General features: G+C 35.3%; 2 protein-coding genes and 1 long non-coding RNA gene across 3 annotated transcripts; 2 read left to right on the forward strand and 1 right to left on the reverse strand.

Annotated features, from left to right (window-relative positions):
* Window positions 1-234: 234 nt before the first annotated feature.
* LOC18445901 (putative polyol transporter 1) lies at window positions 235-4,555 on the forward strand. The gene is made up of 3 exons (XM_020674687.2): window positions 235-596; window positions 1,576-2,369; window positions 3,590-4,555. Exons 1-3 carry the CDS (start codon window positions 506-508, stop codon window positions 4,187-4,189), a joined length of 1,485 nt encoding a protein of 494 aa, XP_020530346.2. The 5' UTR covers window positions 235-505; the 3' UTR covers window positions 4,190-4,555.
* Window positions 4,556-12,128: 7,573 nt separating this feature from the next.
* Window positions 12,129-15,920, forward strand: LOC18445899 (putative polyol transporter 6). Its single transcript, XM_011629459.3, has 4 exons — window positions 12,129-12,413; window positions 13,644-14,058; window positions 14,252-14,630; window positions 15,064-15,920. The coding sequence occupies exons 1-4, from the start codon at window positions 12,314-12,316 to the stop codon at window positions 15,703-15,705; spliced, it is 1,536 nt and encodes a 511-aa protein (XP_011627761.2). The 5' UTR covers window positions 12,129-12,313; the 3' UTR covers window positions 15,706-15,920.
* LOC148779321 (uncharacterized) lies at window positions 13,472-14,615 on the reverse strand. Its single transcript, XR_016048468.1, has 2 exons — window positions 14,165-14,615; window positions 13,472-14,075 (listed from the first exon to the last, which is right to left on the reverse strand). It is a non-coding gene; the product is annotated as an uncharacterized LOC148779321 (long non-coding RNA).
* Window positions 15,921-21,235: the final 5,315 nt, after the last annotated feature.

Here is a 21,235-nt window from a genome sequence, read left to right on the forward strand (position 1 = left end):
CAAATCGGACCGTTAACCCTTTTCGGGGTCGTTTCAGTTTCTAAATCAATTTTTACTTTTAGTCTTAGAACTCAAATTTTGAATTTTGAATTTTAAGCAGTTAATCTTAGATTCTTAATTATGGATTATATGTACTATTAATGTTTATCTTTTTTTTCTGCCTTATATTTATCCTTTTTTTTATACAAATCGCTTAATAATGATAAATACAACGAATGTTTTCTTTATTTTCCTATTATCTTTTATCCATGTTTCTCTTTAGCTTAACTGCCTTAGATTTGTTATGTTTCTTATTATCTTTATCCATTATTCTCTTAATCCGTAATTAAAATGGATAATAATAATAAGGAAAATAACGAATCTAAGGCAATCAAGCTACAGAGAAAAATGTATAAAGATAGAAAGGAAAGAAAGAAATCTCATTCAGTTCAAGCAGGAGTTTTACTCTATTGTAGAGAGAGAATTCAAGGCAGGGTTTTACTTCTTTCTATGGTAGAGAGAGAAAATGGGTGGAAGCAAACACGTCTTGTGGACCAACAGATATGCAACCTTCAGTGTGTTACTGTCATGTCTCATTATCATTATTGATGGTTATGGTAAGATCTCAATTATTTTTATTTACCAAAAGAATTTAGTGCTTTTTAACATTTGTTTTCCATTTTTACGTACAATACTTTTTTTTTTCTTCTTCCCTCTATTTTTTTTGTTGAATATTGATGAATTTAATGGAATGGAATGGAATACAAGCCATTTGAGAAGCAGCCTCCATTATACTTCAACATTTGATTTGTTATAAAAAATTTTCATTAATCAGGAATTCTAGGGTTTGCAAATTCAATGTTTCTATTTTAATAGTACAGTTGTGTATATTCCTTCCTTTAATGCTTATTTCTTGGGAATTTTTCTTTTTAATATTTCATTTGTGCGTTTTCACTGACCAATGAGAGCCATTTGCCTCTATAGCCGTGGGCATGGCATGAGTATTGACTGGTTGAAACTTTGAAATATTATAAATCAATTAATCAGTTAATTTTCATTAACACAGGCAAGTTTCTAGGTTGGGAGTATGATTGCTTATTGGGTCTTCTAGGTTGGGAGTATGATTGCATATTGGGTCGGATCGATCCGACCCATCAGTCCTTCTTCCCGACCTAGCGTGTCATGTTTGGACCTAGAATTAGGGCCCAAGTGTTTCTTGGGTCGGACCGACCTCGTCCATATCCAGGTCCCCCTATGTCACATCTGGGGCGGGTCGGGATTCCCACATGTCACATGTGCAGAGGGTAAGGTTCCGGTCGGGCCGACACAATTGATATTTGCAGGCTGAAAATTTTGGTTTGTTAGACATCTAATTTTAACTGATAATCCATAAGTGCTTGCACTAATTCCCTAAAAAAATAGAAAGACTGACTTTTTGGTAATTAAATTTAATTATTTTGTTCCCAATTCCATGCACAACATTAAGTTCAGTGTCATCAAGAACAATCTGCTTGACTTCCTTTGTTAATTTAAAGTTTTAAATAATTAACGTGCTATTTTCCATTAAAGACCCATCATCTCGTTCGAATCTTGTAGATATCGGTGTTATCAGCGGCGCACAGCTCTTTGTGAGTGATGATCTACACCTCTCTGACATAAAACTTGAGGTTGTCATTGGTGCCATCAACCTCTTCGCCATCCCCGGCTCCGCCCTTGGTGGCGTCACCTCCAATTGGCTCGGCCGCCGCCGCACCCTCATGCTCTCCTCTGCCCTCTTCACCATCGCCTCCATCGTCATGTCAGTCGCCCCCAGCTTTGCTGTCCTCCTCCTGGGCCGCTTCCTTGCTGGCGCAGCTGCCGGCCTCGCCCTTGTCACAGCCCCAATCTACGCTTCTGAGATTGCTTCCCCTGAAGTCCGTGGCGCTCTTGCCTCATTAACGGAAATCTTCATGGGAATTGGCATTCTTTTCGGCTACATATCAAACAATGTATTGGCTCCACTGCCTAGAAGTTACAATTGGAGAGTTATGCTCGGCCTCTCTGCATTGCCGGCTTTAATCATCTTTGTTTTACTGATTTTTATCCCGGAGACGCCAAGGTGGCTCGTGATGCGCGGACGGCAGGGGGAGGCACGGAAGGTGCTTTTGATGACATCGAATGGCGACGTTGAGGTTGCTGAGCAGAGGCTGGCAGAGATTGAGTGTGCAGCAAAGGTGGAGGAGTCGAGTGTCAGGTGGGGGGAATTACTATCGAGGCCATCACCGTGTGTGCTAAGGATGCTGTTTGCGGCGATCGGGGTGAACTTCTTCCAGCAGGCGAGCGGCATACAGGCGGTGACGCTGTACGCACCGAAGATCTTTGTGCGCGCCGGGATGAAGAAGAAATCACAGGTATGACTCAAAATATCGTCGAAAATTCCATTATGTGATGAAAATTATGATAGCTGAGGCTTGGACTTGAGGACTGCCCATTCTTTCTGTTATATTCTAAATCTGTGCTATGAATTAGTTGAAAAAGGGAAATACTCATAGTAAGCTTCGAAATTAGGCATGAAATAACGATGTAGTTATAACAATTGATCATACCTTACGAAAATCATCGTTACAATAACTGCTCTAACAGCAAAGCACTCTGCGCATTATGTCATGCTGCCATGGCGTGTAATGGGAAGTGCAGACCCCCATTTCATAAAATTAAAGAGTGTAAAGTGGGGTACTTCAGTTATGGTTGTTGTTAAGCATGTTATTTGTGTTATAACAGCCACTGTACTTTAATCTTTGAAAAATGATAGTTGTATCTGCTACATTTGAGATTGTGTTAATTCTTCGAAAAAAAAATTTCATTGCTCATATTTGCCGCCACCATAACATCATCAACCATCGGCAACAACTGTTATTTTCAAAATTTTAATTATCATATTGTTTTTTTTTTCTCAGGGCAAATACTTTTTCTTGGGGCAAATACTTCTTTTGGATGTTATAAGTTTAAATATCACCTAATTGTTCTTGAACTTCTGATTTTGTATCCTTGACAGTCATCACCCACAACTGTTATAAGATTAAATATCACATGGTTATTCTTGAACTTCTGATTTTCCATTATTAACTGCAATACCTGGAAAAAACTATTTTCAAATATTATATATTATGTTGTTACTCTTGAATTTCCTATTCTTTCAATTTTGAATATCATGTCATACAAGGGGTAACCACAGTGTGCCTCTTAGACACTTCGATAAGGACTCAAATATGGAGACAGACTCACTTGCAATGGAAGGATTGGAAAAATCATCAGCCTATGCCAATTCTTTGTCCATTTTGTAAAAAATATATATTGACTCGATTTTGTAAATTCTACGCATTAACTCGTATTGTAAATCAAATTTGTATCACATAAAATGAATATACTATTAACAATCTTTTTTTCTTTTTTTTTTTGGAATTTGTCAAAATGCACCTAAGATATGAACTATTAGCACATCTGTTTATGTTTATTTTCAAAATATCTATGAATACATATGATTTTGAGTTAGAATCGTAGAGAAAGGACAAAATGTTAAATAGTTGAAAAGTGATCCTTATTTTGATTAGTTTCCCTTTTTTTTTTGCAGGCTTTGGCCGCAACCTCAGGCATAGGTGTAACCAAGGTGGTCTTCATATTTGTGGCCATTCTCTTAGCTGATAAATGTGGGAGAAGGCCTCTTCTCCTCACTAGCATCATAGGCATGGGAGGCTCCTTACTAGTCTTAAGTGGTTCACTGTGGACTATGAACACACATCCTGGTCCCGTTGTTAAGTGGGTTGCTATAGTATCAGCATGGGTTGACGAGGCTTTCTATGGAGTAGGAATTGGTCCTATAGCTTGGGTTTATGCATCAGAAATCTTTCCCTTAAGGCTTCGTGGTCCTGGTATGAGTGTTGCTGTTATGGTGAATAGAATGGTGGGTACATTGGTTTCCATGACTTTCTTATCTTTGAATAAGGCTATAACTATACAAGGGAGCTTCTTGATGTATGCACTGATATGTGCTCTAGGGGGGGTGTTTTGTTGGTTTGCATTGCCTGAGACTAAGGGGAGGACTTTGGAGGAGGTCCAGGTCTTGTTTGGTGGGGACCCACTGCCAAAAAATGTTGAAATTTCGGCAAAAGTCGGGGAAGTTTCAGGTACGGATTTGGAAATGCAAAGGAGCATGGAAAATATTGAGCTTTAGGGGAGAAGTGAAGGCATTTCTGTGGAGGAGGCAGTTAGAGGGTGGGTGAAGGATGCGGAGATTTCGGTGAGAAAATCTGCTGGTGATCAAGGTTCTTAGTTGTGACATGATTTGCTTATCGAATTGTGTACTAGAAGATCATTTACTTTTACTACAAGAAGGCCAAAAAATACTCATCCTCAAATGTAGAATGAGGAGAGCAGGAATGTGCCACTTCTTCAAATTGTATCCAAGAAAAGGATTTCTCAAAATTTGATTTTGGTTGAAGGCATAATTCTATTTGACAATTAAAGGTGATTGACTCTTTCATACCATATGGTAAATAATCACATTGGATACTTTCTCTTGCTTCTTAAAAAAAAGAAAGTAAGTTTCAAATTTGAAAGGAAATAATAAAAAATGAAGTATTGGTTTAATTTTCAACGAAAATTGGTATTGCTTGTTAGAAAAAAGAAAGTAGTAGTTTAAATTTTCAAGGAAAAATGTTACTTCTTTTTAGAAAAAAGAAAGTATTGGTTTACATCTGAAAGAGAAAATGTTATTGCTTTGTATGATGTGGGGTTGGCATGTTTCAAAACCTGGATTGGTTTAAATTTGAACTGTTTTTAATGGAACTGCTGTTAATGGATCGAATCAGTTTTTTGGGTAATTCAGTGGGGAGGATAGGTCGTTACGTGTTTTCTCGAGTTATTTCTATTTGAAGGTAACAGTAGTATCAGTAGGATTGAAAACCACAACATGGTAACTAGATATTTGGTGCTACCATTACGACCCAACTCCTTTCCTGGATCGGATTAGCTATGCTATACAGGCTGTGTTTTAAGTTTTAATTGATCGGATCCGTTATGGTATATGCATGATATACGATGGTGTACACTATATGGTCAAAATCTCCGGATGTGTTTAACACTTCAACTATCATAGATTTAAATATTTCTTGGTGATGTTATATATCGTTGTGATGACTGATGACCCACATATATATACGTGTTTTTTTATATTTGGAAAAAAAGAGGTAATATAAAGCCCCTTATATAAATAAACTATCCTATAATTTTTTTTGAATATGTTAATGAATTAAATATGGCACCAATTGTTGTATCTATACAAATGTTATATCCTGTAAATTTTTATGACGATCATGAAATTGTTATATCATAAAAAATTAAATAATTATATTTATATTTTTATATACAGGAAAAAGTTTATATAATGCCAAGGCTCAAAACAATCAAATTCAAGCCCACATCAAAAATTTCACTAAAAGAGGTTGTTTTTATGCCCAAATATTCTCAAATTGATCATCTCGGCATCCAGATGCATGAACATAAGAAAAAAATGGATTTCAAGTTTTGAAAATAGTGTATTTTGTAATGCATTTTTAGACCGTAAATTTTCAAGATTTTCAAGTTTTAATAGATTAGTAGATCTATACTATTTTTTAAGCTTTAAACTTCATAAATAAAGATGAAAATGTAATTTGAGGCTGTCACTATGATTTTTAGTATTAAAACCACATTTCTCGATACTATTTTAAGGTAGACTTTAATTTGATTGTTTAGAGCCTAGGCTCTATATAAACCGCACCCTATATATATATATATATATATATATATATATATATATATATATATATATATATATAAAACTTGATATATCGACTACTTGCATATTATATCAGTTCGTGGACCCGCTGCCATAAATCTATATCAAATAGGATAATCAAACTTAAAGCCATAATGGCTTGGACTATAGATGTTGGGTATGAATTCTTGAATGTTATAGTCTTGCTAATGCAGCATCTGGTCCCTTTACAAGCGGTAAAATAGTAGTATGGGAAGCCTAGAATTTTCTTAAAAAGATTGCAAGATCAAAATCCAAATTTGCTCCCAAAATTTATTCTCCCATAAAAGCAAAATGTACACTAGCTTCCTCTGAAAAAGTCCTATTTAAGAGTATTTTAGGACTTCATATTTGTAGGACATAACTACTCAAGTCTAGCAGCCAATCAAAGTGAGAAAAAATCAGTAGGCATCTTAGAAGTACATGATAGAATTCACCCCCTAGAAATTCCTTTTTAGTTTCCTAGAAAATACACTTAAGGAATAGGAGTGACATGGGACTTGGACCCGACCTTGGACTTGAGTGGTAGACCCGATCCGGATCTAGGTACGGGTTCAAAAATTTGATCTAGTGGGTTGGGTCTGGGTCCAAATCTTCGACTCGAATACTATTCGGGTCTAACTCCAGATCTGGTAATATTTGTTGGGTCCCAATATACAAAATATGTTTAAAGGAAAAATGTTTATATAAGGATGCTACCTTATAATGTAGAACTACGGATTCCCCCAAAAAATCCATCGGAAAAGGTAGTTTTAATGTTGAAAAACCCTTTGTTGGATCATCTTGACATCGAGATGTATGACTATGAAAAATAAAAAGATTTTAAGTCCTAGAAATAGTGTATTTTACAACATATTATCTACACCGTCCAATTTCAAGATTTTCATATGTTTATAGATCTATTTGATTTTAACTATTTTTAAAATTCAAAATTTTATAATTAGATATAAAAATAGATTTTGAGATAATCCTAAAAACATTTTACATCAAAATTATATACTATGATAAATTTTGAAGGTGCACCTTACCTCTACACCTACGGATGCATTCGTATGCAAACTGCACCCATGTTTATATATATATATATATATATATATATATATATATATATATATATATATATATATATATATATATATATATATATATATATATATATATATAGGGAAAATATGTTGTGCTCCCAAGTGTATACTGCTACAGTAAACACCCACAACTCAGATTGAATTTGGGCCGATCTGAAGATCATGGATGTCCGATAACATTTGAATTTTAATTTTTTTTTTTACAAATCTCAATCACTTGAAATTTTAGGTGTGTATTATTAAAAGATAGACTAATCTACGAAAAATATCAAAACAAATTTTACATGAAATAAATTGATCAAAATACCCCCATAAATTTTCGGGGGCTATTTTGGTCAATTATTTTTTTTTATATTTTTATTAAGTGCGTCTTAATGAGAAGAATACACACCTAAAATTTCAAGTAGTTTGAATTTTTAGAAAAAAAAATTAAAATTTAAATATTATCAGACATCCGTGAACGTCAAATCGGCAACAAAATGAACGAAAGGGTGTACAACAGTGACTCCTATATATATATATATATATATATATATATACTTTTGGATTAGGTCCGGGGACCTGTTGTCACCCCTAGTTAGATAATCCTTAAGTGGATCCCACAGGAGCACCATACATATGCTTATCCATTTATGGAGAGAGTAGACTTATTACATGTACGGATGAATGATGTTAAATGAATGATCTAGATTTGTCATGCTATTCAAGGTTATGTAATGGATATTGCTAAAAAACAAGTATATCCTTACGAGGTTTGTAATGTTTTAGGAAATTTAAGTAGCTTTACATTAGATCAGGGACTAGGAGTGGCAATGGGTCGGGTTGGTCTGGGTTAAACTAAAAAATTATTTTTTGCTTGGGGTACCAATTGGATTTTCAATGGAGGTGACGGATATGGCACTTAATGGAGCTATTTTACAAATAATTTCTCATAGATTTATAGGTGCTGCACTTTTTTTTTTGTCAAGAACAAGTTACGATTGAATACGGTTTCTTTATCTCGACAAAATGGGAAGAATAACTATACCAATACCAAAAATATTTATTATGTTCAGTATTTTTTCGATGGCCTCTCTCGCATCGCCAGGAATGAGTGGTTTTGTTGCGGAATTTTTGTTCTTTTTGGGAACAATTACCAGCCCAAAATATCTTTTTATCCCCAAAATATGGGACCTGGATCCGGACCCGAACTTGACCCAAAGATTAAAATATCTATGTATTTAATTATATTTAAATATATTTAAATATATACCATATATTGAAACTTAAAAATATTACCAAACCCAAACCCAAACCCAAATGGTGTCAGGTCCATGATTTGGACTCCAACAATTTTTGGATCCATGTCGAGACCTTGATTGGGTCTACCCCTTGTGTCCCGGGTCGGATCCGGGTCAGGATCCATTGTCACCCCTATCAGGAACCTGCCCTGATGCTAATATTTTTCAAGAAAATGGAGCTAAGGTTTTCTCGGCGGATTTCCAACGTGTTTTGTCTAACGAGCAGCGTGGGAAATGACCTACTTATTTTAATTTAAAAGTTTAGGATCCACTTTCGCATTACAAGATTGTTATTTTTTAAAGCGAAAAAAAAATAGATTTTTACTTAAAGAAGTAGATCTAATAGTCCAACATTGGACATCAATGTGCAATTTCAGCGAACGAATTTTTTTTTGGTAGATCCTGGTTGTTTATGTGATTTATTTTTTGGATGAAATGGTAGATCCAGGTTGTTTATGTGATATATTTTTTGGATGAAATTTCTATAGGGCCTAGGCTTTATGAAAACAAAATAAAGCTTCACCTCATCCAAAAAGCACTTTCGGCAATAAAAATCTACATGATGGATCTAAAATCAATTTTTGACACCAATAATACGATTTGAAACTCAAAAAATGATATAGATCTTGTGGATCCATAAACAGTTTTTTTGGAGTGAAATAGAGGGTTTAGACAATTTGTGTTCAAGAACAATTTTTTTTGGTAGATTGAGGTCATTTATGTGATTTATTTTTTGGATGAAATTTCTATAGGGCTTAGGCTTTATGAAAACAAAATAAAGCCTCACCTCAAATCCTTATCCGAAAAGAACTTTCGGCAATAAAAATCTCCATGATGGATCTAAAATCAATTTCTGACACCAATAATAGGATTTGAAACTAAAAAAATGATACAGATATTGCGAATCTATAAACATTTTTAGGGTGAAATGGCTGGTTTAGATAATTTGTTACATTATACACTATTTTTAGAGCTTAAAAACCAAAAAAAAATTTACATCCACAATGTTCATGCCGAGATGATCGATGTACAGGTTTTTCAATCCTTGAATTGTAATTTTAGAAAAATTATGAGATGATGCTTTACTTTTTCTTTTTTTTTAATAGGATTGCGGCCCCATCAAGCCATTTTGCTTATATTTTTAGGTCGGTCACAAGTTGAGCACGTCGCATCTCTAGGATCCGGAATCATGAAATACCCTTTTTTACTCGAAGGAGCAAATACACATGTTACTCCTATAGGAGCATACAATCCTTTCTTAATACGAAGTTTTCCAAAAGTCAATGTCATTGGAATATGTTAGGTTTGATTTTAAATTTTTAATCGAGTTGCATAGAGTAAGGGGTGTATTTCCTGGTGGCCAAATGATAATTTATATATAATCCAGCTGCATAAGTTAAGTTATAACATGGGCGTGGGAGCCTCTCATTCGTGATATATATATTTTTTATGATTTTTATCATTTTAGCAAAGAAAGATTGGAAAGTGATTTGGTCATAAATATTTATTTTAAAAAATTTCTATCTTTTTTGGACAACAAGTTAGATTTTTTAAAATCTATTTTTGTACTACTATTTTATCCTCATTTTGATGCGTTTTAAAACCTATTTTGTTGTGCTACAGTACTCGGCAGTTTTCAAACCGAGTTACTCGGATTGGCATGGGCCGAGTATTCGCGTCGAGTAGTGCTTTCGAAACCTGATATATATATTTGAGAGAAAAGTACTTAAACCCCCATTGACTTAACTATCTTAACGTCCTCCCACCAGCAATGTTTAAAACACTAACCAAAAAAAAAAAAAAAAGGATTGTTTTCTTTTGCTCTTCACTCCTCCTAGTCAAAAGGTCAATAAATTTATGACTAGAATACCCACATTTCATAGTGCCGGTCCGGCATAAAACACTATCGGACCGGCTTCAAAAGCTAGTCCGACATAAAACATTGCCGGACCGGCTTCAAAAGCTAGTCCGACATAAAACATTGTCGGACCGGCTTCGTACCGATATTATGAAATTAATATGCTGGACCGGTCCAACACATTTTTGTGTCGATTCGATGCATTTTTTGTGCCTACTCATTTTTCAATACAGTTGTAGGACCAGCACTATGAAATCAGTGTGTTGCTCATTTTTTGATCGAGCACAGTAAAAAGAAAAAATAAAAAAAAAAAAAGTGTGTTGTCAACGTGGGTCAAATGGGGGTATTTTAGTCCAAAAAGGGTATTTTTTAAAAAAAATTGCGAGACAATTGCAAAAGAAAATAGTAATGAAGTTTTTTTTATTTACTTATTTTTAAAAAGATGCTGAGAAGAAGATTTCAAGAAAGTTGAGTCAATGAGGGTTTAAGTAATTTTCCCTATATAAAATATGTTTTTGGGCTTGTTCTACTTGGGCCTCGGGGTGGCAACGGGTCGATCAGGTCTGAGTCGGGTCAGGCCGGACCTAAACCTAGACTAGAGGTTATCAGACCCAGACTTGGACCCGATTGGACATGAATTAAGCAAACTTGACCGAACCCAATAGCATCCCACCCAAATAGTGTTACAGTATTTGGACCTGGACTCGATCTAACCTGCCGAGTCCAATTATTGGACCCATACCAGAATCCGGGTCAAGTCTAAGTCAGATCCCGGATCCATTTCCACCCATACTTACGCCCCAAGCCCAACCGTGTCGGCAGCTGTAAAGGCCCACGCACTATTCCGACCGTGTTTAGTCGTTACCAAGAATGAGGGTCGCATTTTCTTCGTTTTTGCTCCATCTTCGATCATGGAAGATTCGGTCCTCGGTGTCGGCCATGTGGCAAAACGGGTACTCATCCGTTTGCAGCCGTATTAAGACAAGTAAACCGCACGTCGTAACTCTTCTAAAATTGTAATCCAAGACGTTGAAACACATTTAAATTCGATCATCTCATCTCTCATGGTTGTGAAAAACAAAATATAGGATTTCAAATTGTAAAATAGTGTGTATTTCAACAAATTATTTAGACTGTCTATTTTATACTAAAAATAAGTGTTTGTATATACCATTTTTTAGTTTCGAATTATATCGTCCGTGTTGGAAATTTATTTTAAAGCTATGATGAAGATTTTTTAGTCTTAAAGTGATTTTCGAATGAGGATTTGGGATGGGGTTTTATTTTGTTTTCATAGGCCCTATGATCACTTTATAGTATTCAAAAACAACAATCCACTTGATACTTATTATCAGATTTTTATATTATTAAATAAAAAGGAAAATATCTTATTATCTTCTATTTTTAACTTCTATATCTCATCGGATCCAAAAATTGAAAATATTACTTGTAAACAAAACGATTTCATTTTTTCTATCTTCCAACCCTCTAAACCCTTTTGACCATATATTATTGTCCTCAACAACTTATGAAATGACTCTCTCTCTCTCTCTAAAACTCTATCTCTCTCATCATCTTCTCTTTATCAAAACTCTATCTCTCTCTAAAACTCAAACTCCATCTCTCTCTAAAATTCAAACTCCATTTGTCTCTAAAACTCCATCTCTCTAACACATAAAAATGTATGCTCGTGTTTGAGCTCAAGCTAAATCCGAGAAGCGAAGAGAGAGAGAGATGGAGTTTGAATAGGCTGTCATTTTAATATTTATTTGGGTCAAAAAATTATGATAAAAAAGTTCGAAGGGGTTATAAGATAGAAAAGATCGAAGACTATTGTTTACAAATAATATTTTCAATTATTGAGTTTCACTATATATGAAAGTTAAAAATATGAGATAAAGAGATATTTTTTTTAAATAAAAATATGTTTACACGTATTATATTTGTACACTATTTTGACCTTTTTATTGCATAGGCAAGTCAAACCAAGAAGGTATTTGAAGCATGTGCTGACAAGAAGAAGCTCCGTATTATCTTCTTTTTTTTACTTTATTGGGCTTCTATATATTTCCCTTTCTGGGTTTTCTCATTCCACTCGAAGATAGCGAGAGAGATTGAATTTTGGGGAGAGAGAGAGACAACTAGAGAGAGTTTTGTATGTGAAGTTTCAGAGGTAGAGAGAGAGGAAGAGTTCATAGGGAATTTCTTTACAGTCTAGAGGACACAAGGAGGAGCTTGGCGACCTGCAAATTCTAGAGAGAGAGAGAAGGGAGAGAGAATGGGTAGATTTCAGGAAACAATTCGCATATTGTGGAAGAACAGATATGCAACTTTCAGCATCTTGTTGTCCTCTCTAATCATCGTGGTCGATGGTTATGGTGAGAAATCCAATTACCCAACTCCTATATCTCATTGTTTATGTGTGCGTGGAGAGGGACAGAGAGAGAGAGATAGATTTCTCTTTAGTGTGTGTGTGGAGAGAGAGAGATTTCTCTGAAGTGTGTGTGTGTGGAGAGAGAGAGATTTCTCTTTAGTGTGTGTGTGTTTGAGAGAGAGAGAGATATATCTTTATCTTATGGGGCACCATTTTTTCTTCCCCCAGAGCAATAACTGCCCCATTCTTGTCACGAGACTTGCTATTTTTCTCACAGTTTCAGAAAAGTGTCTTTTTTTGTTTGATCCTGATTTGTTTTAATGGAAATAGAAAACATTGTCATTTTTTTTATTGTAAAAAAAATTATTCGGTATATTTCATGGATTTCAAACCTCTTGCTCACTTCGTCCCTTTCCATTGGAGAAGCTGAACCACTTGCAAATATAAATTTTGTTTTAGATTCCTAGGAAGTTTCAGTTTTTTATATTAAAAAACACAGTTTTTTGTTTTATTGTGATTTTACAAAACAAAAAACAGTTGTCTTCATCACCAAATTACATAGCCAGCTGGGCAAATGTATTCATATCATTAATGAAAATGGGGTAATTTTGTATTTTCCATTAATTAGTCGCTTATCTTATTAGATTGAAGTTATGGAAGGTTTACAAATTAGAAGGTGGATAGAATTTCAGTATTTTGGACAATTATAGTAGGAAATTTCCAATTTCAATTCATTGAATTGGGATCCCAGATCTCGAGTTTTCAACTTCCCATACTCGGCTCCAAAAAACAAGAAAAAGGAAAAAAAAAAAAATCACCTTCTTTTTCGGGATTTTACATTATTTTATTTTTCATTAACAAACTCAAAACTCTACAAGTGGATGAATCCAATTTTATTTGTAACTCATATTAAATTTCCAATCTTGTCAATGGAAAGAGTTTTTCTGTTTTTTTGTAAAAATATTAATAAATAGTTTTTGGATAAGTTGCAAAAGAACTTGTTTTTGAGGCCAAAACCAAATATGTTTTGTTTTTTAGCCAAAGCTAAAAGACTTCCTGCAATAATGAATGCCTTTCCTATCCGTTTCATATATCCTGAAAAAAAAGTAAAAAATAGACATCTCTAAAAATATAATCCCTTGTCCACTGACTACTTTAGCTATGGACTACTTGTATCATAGACAATCACAATACTCCCCATTTTCATTGGGTGTCTACTTTCAATTTGGACCAGACATCGGGGTGATCAGCGGTGCGCAGCTGTTTGTGCGGGAGGAGCTCCACCTGGACGACGTGAAGGTGGAGGTGATGGTGGGGGCGCTGAACCTCTTTGCGATCGTGGGGGCGATCCTTGCCGGGCTCATTTCGAACCGGCTCGGCCGTCGCCGCACCCTCATGCTGTCTGCGGCCCTCTTCACCATCGGCTCTGTGATCATGGGCATCTCCCACTCCTTCCCGGTGCTTTTTGTGGGCCGCCTCTTTGCGGGTGTCGCCGCCGGCCATGCCCTCGTCGCCGCCCCAATCTATGCCTCTGAGATTGCGCCACCGGAGGTCAGAGGCTTTCTCGCTTCACTTACGGAAATTTTCATGGGATGCGGGATACTGCTCGGATACATATCAAACATCGCATTCGCTTCATTGCCGGGGCGGTATGTATGGTTAATTTCTAAGAATACAGTTCATTTCATTTTAATATACGACTATTTTTTAATTCATAAAAATAATGAATGGATGGTGGATGTTGAGTTTGATTACCTCGTACTCATACGGAGAAGTGCAGAATAAAACTAACTATAATTTTGAAAATTTTAATCTGCGTTAACTGTTTTTTAAAATTAACAGGTACAACTGGCGGGTGATGCTAGGGCTAGCGGCGGTGCCGGCAGTGGTGATTTGGGTGGCATATTTATGGATCCCCGAGACGCCGAGGTGGCTCGTGATGAAAGGACGGATCGAGAGCGCACGGCTCGTGCTGCAACGCACGTTCAATGACAGCAAGAGGGCGGATTCAAGGCTCGAGGAGATACAATGTGCAGCAGATGTCCCGCACCCGAACGGACCAGTTTGGGGGGAGTTGTTGCTGAGGCCTTCGGCGTGTGTGAGACGCATTCTCTTGGCCGCGGTCGGCGTCAACTTCTTCCAGCAGGCCTGTGGGATACAGACCGTCACGCTCTATGCACCCAAAATCTTCAAGCGTGCCGGCCTTAAGAAGAAATCACAGGTAACGTTAAAAGTAACACTTGTTTTTAAACAAATTATTTTCTTATCTAATGCCTAACTACTTATTTTATCATCACCCAATCTATTCTTTTCAGGGTGGGTGGGTGGGTGGTCATATCAATCCACCATTCTTCCTGCTGTATCAAAAACTTGATTATTTTCTACCCATCATATTCGTTATAACCGCCTTGTATATATATTTTCGCTTCCAAAACGACCGGTTTTTTCAAATAAAAAAAACACTCCATTGCATCTGTCATTTCTGCAAATCGTGTTAACTTGTTTAAAACTCTTCTTTCTCTTTGTAACGCCATTGTACAGTTAATACCCTGTTATTTCAGTAAAAATGCCTGTAATAACCGTTATTTTAAAAAATTAAGTACACTAGAATTTCTCACCACCCGTTATAACATGAGCATATATGTCTACCGCAGGCTCTAGCTGCAAACTCCGGCGTCGGAGTTACAAAGGTGGTGTTCATCTTCGTGTCGATGCTCCTTGCCGACAGGTGGGGCCGGCGACCGCTCCTCCTTCTCAGCATCTTCGGCATGTCATGCACCCTCCTTGTCCTCAGCGGTTCCCTCTTTGCCATGGACCGGTCCCCCAGCCCCGCCTACAAGTGGATCGCGATCGTCATGGCGTGGATCGACGAGGCGTTTTACGGCATAGGCGTCGGCCCTCTGGCATGGGCCTACGCGTCGGAGATATTCCCGTTGCGACTCCGTGGGCCGGGGATGAGCATGGCTGTTATGGTGAACAGAATAGTGGGATCTGTGGTCTCCATGACATTCTTGTCTCTCACCAATGCCATCACCATTCAAGGGTGTTACCTCATGTTTTCCTGCATTTCATTCATTGGGGGTGTGTTCTTTTGGTTTGCTTTGCCTGAGACTAAAGGTAAGACACTGGAGGAAGTGGAGGCTCTCTTTGAGGGGAAGAAGCCATCGGAGATCAATGGTGAGAAATTAGAGAAGGGTGGAGGGATCGAGGGTTTTGAGGGGAAGCCATCGGTGATTAATGGTGAGAAATTAGAGAAAGGTGAGGAAGTGGGGATGGAAATGAAGGTGAGAAATTAGAGAAAGGTGAGGAAGGGGAGATGGAAAGGAAGGTAAAGTTGAAATTCTTAAGAATTAGAAGAGAGAGAAAAATAGTTACACCATATGTGGTGTTGCATTCATATTAAATGTCGACTTGTAATGTTAGCTTGGCTAACATGCCATTCCAAGAGTACTTTTTGTGTCTCATAAGAGCACATTGTAAATTTATTCTAATAAAAAGTCTCAGTCTAAAATTTTGGGATTTATTTTAAAATTATTAGATGAGTAATCTTAAATAAACAACTGAAAATAGTACTTTTTTAAGTCCACACATTACGGTTTTTATTCTCATCGACACCAATCCATTAGCATCTTCAAAAAAAAAAAAAAAACTCATATTTGCCTTTCCCACTGAATTACCCAAAATAAAACACATGCAGATTGAACATTGAGTGCTTGCATACTTCCATGGAAGAACATTGTACACTTACTCCTTGAGCAAAAGATTACAGTCTCAAATTCTGGGACTTAGTTGAGAATCATCATATGATTACTTTCAAACAACAAAAATGAAATTTTAAGTTCCTAAGCACTTAGATTAGACAATGAAAAAATTAGAAAAAAATTAAATGATCTTTGGTCAATTTTTGTAAATTTTTTTTTCGTTTTGAGATTAATTACCAGCTTGATGAAATATATGACAAGTTTTGACGTTAGAGTATAGACAGGGTTTCACAGGAAGTGAATGTGTGATGCGCTCCCATACGAGCGTATATACTTTGTTGTCAAATGTTCTCTTTAGACTCTCTCTCTCTCTCTCTCTCTCTCTCTCTCTCTCTCAATTAACTTTGTCAAATATTAACATTATTGTCAAATGCCTAACGTTGTTTTTAATTATAATTAAGATGGGGACATTCTAATGAAACTTTTGCAAGCAATGAGTGTATTAGCCATGCTTCATGAGATGGAATATTCTTATGGCCGTCAATAAACAACATATGAGTATAGCTAAGATAAGGATATTGAGATGAATAAGTTGTAAGAGAATGATAGGATTCAGATTGAATACATTTGGGAAACTTAGGGATAGCTCAAATAAGCAATAAGATGAGGAAAAGTAGATATAGGCGGTTTGAATATATGCAAATCGACTTAAAACAATACTAATTAAAAAATGTGATTTAGTTCAAGTGAAAGACTCTAAAAATGTAAGAGGAAAACCTAAAAGGACATGGATTCAAGCAGTAGGAAGAGATATGACAGTGTATGGTCTGACCAAGGATATGTTGTTTGATAGAGCGGCATGGCAAAATATGATTCATATAACCAATCCCAAATAATCAAGATAAGACTCGGATAACGATGATGACGAATCTAATTGCTAACTAGGTTACCCCTAAAGAATGAGTAAAATATTTAAAGGTCGTTATTAAGTCACTAAAAATCAAAACTTCTTGATAACAACACGAAAATACATCCACATAAATTTTTAAATACAGATAGTCTAAGTTAACAAGTGTACTGGGAAACTATGGTTCATCAGTTATTCCAAAATAAATAAATATAACTTGGACGATTGCATTGCGCTTGATCCAAATTAAACTAACCACACCAACTTAAATATTTTCAACTGTTAGGCAATTGAAAATATTTAAACTAAAAAAAACAAACCCTAAACCAATGTATGGAGGACAACTATTATTGAGATAAAAATTAAAAACAATATATTTTTCAAGATATAATTCTCTCATTGTCTCTCTTGATGTGGCATGAGGAAAGAGATGGGAGACCAATTTCTTTAAAAAATAAAAATCTCCTTTAGACTCTTTGGTAGTTACCACCCATCCTATGCTTGAATACTTTTTCTCTCTTTTTTTCCTTTTTTTCTTTCTCTTTTTGTACATTGACTTACGACTTCTCAATACTTTGAAATTGATTTGGTGAGTATTTTAATTATTTTTTCCTGTACATTTTGACATTTTCAATGCTCAACTCTAGTTTCAATTATTGGTTTCATATTTTCAAATTGCAAGCTCACAGGTGCCATAAATCTTGTGAAAGATTTTGAATCTTTTGAAAAATTATTTATAATTAAAATCTTAGTCCACTTGTACATTTAATATCTTATAGAGGGCAGACTAAGACAAAAAATTAGTAAGTCATTTTCTATTGTCGACACCTTCACCAATCATTTTATTCAAAGGTGTTGACTTACCTCAAAGGAGCTGAATTCCCCCCTCTTTTCCCAAACACAGTAGGATTTCCCTATACTCCACGCTACTCTCTTGTAAAAAATGAAGAATGATACTGATCGTGATAAGGGTGCGGTCTTGGTAGGGCTGCGGGTTTACAATGGTTGGTAAATCAGCACCTCATAATCATGGGAAACGGATTTCGAAACTACTGTGATGGTTTGAAATTTTGTTTCGTTATGTAAAATTTGAAGCTAAAAAAAATGATACAGATCCAGAAGATCACTCAACAAATAAACTATCTGATTCACAATGTTTGTATAAAGATATATCATTATGGGCATTGAAATCAATTACTTTAGATCCATGATTGGCGATGCCGAAATTATTAATTTGCAAATTTTAGGATGGTACAAATTTTGACAAGATTTTAAGGTACGGCTTTATAAAGCTGCGGCCTTACAAAATCATTCACCCTAATAAAGCTTCTCAATTTTCTAGATTATGCAAAAATATAATTGAGCATTTTTTGTGTACACTTTACATCCTCCGACAAAAGAGTTGCTTGAGAGGATTCTCTTTGTCTGAAATTTGGGATCCATCTAATAATTCAACAAATGATTATTATAAAAATATATATAAGTTTTGAGTTCTTCAATATCTTGTTCTTTTTAGACATGCAAAGAGAGAGATTTTATTATATTTATTTACCTTTTTTTGAGATTAGCCTCTACGTCCCCAAAATTTGGGGTCCTTAACATACTCCTTAGTAATGTATTTGCCAAAGGAGTAAATATACAGTACACCCCTGCACGAGCATAATATCTTTGTTTTGCTAAATTATAGTTATAACATATCCTAATAAAATTTGCAAATCCTAATACAATTTGGAAGTGAAGAGGAGTAGCCATATGGATAAAAAATATCTCCTTTTCAAGCAAAGTTGATATTTATTTGCCTCATTTATTTGAGGGGTCAAGAAAGATGGCCAGCTGGGTTACAGGTCTTAGACATAGAAAGAGAAATGCTATAGTTGCTTTCTCCTCTTTTTAGCTGTCTTTTTCCAATTCTTTGAACCCAAGGGCTAACTTGAATCCCATTGCCTTTTCGTTTACTCTTAAGGAAACTTGTTTGGTGCGTCCAAGCCCGCACTTGTTACCATGCGGGCTTAGAAATCTATCCTATCCACCGACCCCGGTCTCATAATAATAGTTCTTCAAAGAAAAAGTAAAATCAACTATTCAAATATTTTTACAAAAAAATATCATTTTTAGTATTTAAAATTTCTTTATATTTTATAGATTAATAATCTCCATGTTAAAAATTATGTATTCATTAAAAATTAGGATCGAATTCTGTTTAAAAAATCCATTATTAAGGGGCCCGTATTTCGACATGTGAGTTCGTGGACTCATAGAAACCATGTCTTTTTATACACTTTCCATTTTTTTATGTTGACATGCTATTTCTTTATTGGGTCGAATTACTTTTTGAGGGTGTACTGTTGCCCCTCAAAAAGTAATTAAACCCAATGAAGAAATAGCATATCAGCATAAAAAAAAATGGAAAGTGTATAAAATACTATCTATTTTTTGTACAGAAATGTTGTAATTACTCGTAATATATTATTTATTTTCGGTACAAAAGTATGAGAAACCTTTTTTCTAGCTTTTGTGGCTGAGTCAATAATGCAATTTTACCAACTGAGTTTTATATCAGGTGGCTAGGGATGATTGTGGTCCTTTTGTACCAAATAGTATTCTAATTTCGGCAAGAAACGTTTTTCCCAATTCTCAATGCAAACTGACATTTTTTTATCATTGCTTCGAAAGATGGACAATATTATTAGTATGCAATCTCAATATACAAGAAGAATGGTTAAATATGAATATTACTAAATTCCGTCTATGATGTTGACACATATGGTTATGAGGCCTTACTATGATGTTGACACATATGGTTATGAGGCCTCACGCCATAGAACCCTGTGAACCCAAGTGAAATTTACTCAAAAAGATAGTTTAAACATGTCAAGGCACATGGTAGGAAATTCTCTCACAAGCCCACTTTCATACACGTCTACACCTGGAGAACTCGTATCCCACTAAGAAACTCTCAAGTCACCTATGAACTTTTAAATGAACTGCTCTTTGACTTTGTAACAGTGTTAAATGTAAGTGGCCCTATTGACCAATGAATCTTGAAAAGTACTTTCAAAATGTTAAATAGTGCATTTCCGTTAGGGAAAAGGTTTATATAATGCCGAGGTTCTAAACAATCAAAGTAAGGCGCATCTCAAAAATTCATTATAAATGTTTCAATGCTGAAAAACCCTCAATTTGATCATCTCGACCTCATGATGTATGGACATGAGAAAAAATAAATTTCAAGTTTTATAAATAATGCATCTTGTAATGTATTTATCTAGACCATCAATTTTTAAGATTTTCAAGTGTTTATAGATCTGGTCGATCTACGCTATGTTTTAATTTCATATTTTATAACTAAAGATGAAAATAAATTTTTAGGCTATCATACCAATTTCTGATAATGAAACAATATATTTCGACACTATTTAAAGGTGCGCCCTACTTTGATTGTTTAAGGCCGCGGCCTCATACAAACCACAACCTTCCATTAGTTTTACTTTCAAACCACATGGCAAAGAGAGAATGTTTCCCATCTCCATTTTCCTACTCATAAAGGAATCATTTCCGTTTAAGAAACTCTCACCACCTATGAACTCCTAATCAAACTTCTCCTTAAACTTTCTAACAGTTTTCAATGTAGGTTGCCCTATTGACCAATGAATCTTGAAAAGTTAATTTCAAAATGTGTTAAGTGGTGCATTTGCAGTGGTTTTACTCTCAAGCCGCATGGCAAAGAGAGTGTGTTTCACATGTGCACTTTCCCACTCACAAAAGACTCATTTCCCACTAAGAAACTCTTATCACCTATCAACTTGTAATTGTATAGTGGTTTTCATTATAAGTGGTTTGACCAATGATTTTGAAAAGGACTTAAAAATAGGGCACTTACGTGGAGTACACTGTACAGTTGTTCCCACGGGGTCAAAGAGCTATTTAGGTATTTTTTAAGAAACCTTGGTATCCATGTAAGAATCATTAGATTAGATGATTATTTAAAGAAAATTAATTTGAATTCTTAAACCATTTAATAGTGTTGTGAAAATTTGTAAGTTCCATAAATTAAGAAATCAGTTCTGCCGACGTTACTTTATCATGCACACATAAGGGGCCTATGGTGGACATGATTTATTTATTTTTTAATATTTAAAAACCATCGTTTTTTTCTACAAAAATGTTCCTCTACAACAGGGTTCGGAGTATAAGATAAGCACCCGCGGGAGCATCTAA

Source organism: Amborella trichopoda, chromosome 13 (assembly GCF_054954075.1).
Source record: "Amborella trichopoda isolate Santa Cruz 75 chromosome 13, AtrichopodaSantaCruz75HAP2 v2.0, whole genome shotgun sequence".
NCBI classification, from domain to species: Eukaryota; Viridiplantae; Streptophyta; class Magnoliopsida; order Amborellales; family Amborellaceae; genus Amborella; species Amborella trichopoda.

What these genes read in the sequence shown, in the direction of transcription:
- LOC18445901 (XM_020674687.2), top strand. Translation starts at nt 506, where the DNA reads ATGGGTGGAAGCAAACACGTCTTGTGGACCAACAGATATGCAACCTTC. An exon ending in TATCATTATTGATGGTTATG is followed by an intron (nt 597 to 1,575) that starts GTAAGATCTCAA and finishes CGAATCTTGTAG; the next exon opens with ATATCGGTGTTATCAGCGGC. An exon ending in GGATGAAGAAGAAATCACAG is followed by an intron (nt 2,370 to 3,589) that starts GTATGACTCAAA and finishes TTTTTTTTGCAG; the next exon opens with GCTTTGGCCGCAACCTCAGG.
- LOC18445899 (XM_011629459.3), top strand. Translation starts at nt 12,314, where the DNA reads ATGGGTAGATTTCAGGAAACAATTCGCATATTGTGGAAGAACAGATAT. An exon ending in CATCGTGGTCGATGGTTATG is followed by an intron (nt 12,414 to 13,643) that starts GTGAGAAATCCA and finishes AATTTGGACCAG; the next exon opens with ACATCGGGGTGATCAGCGGT. An exon ending in GCCTTAAGAAGAAATCACAG is followed by an intron (nt 14,631 to 15,063) that starts GTAACGTTAAAA and finishes TGTCTACCGCAG; the next exon opens with GCTCTAGCTGCAAACTCCGG.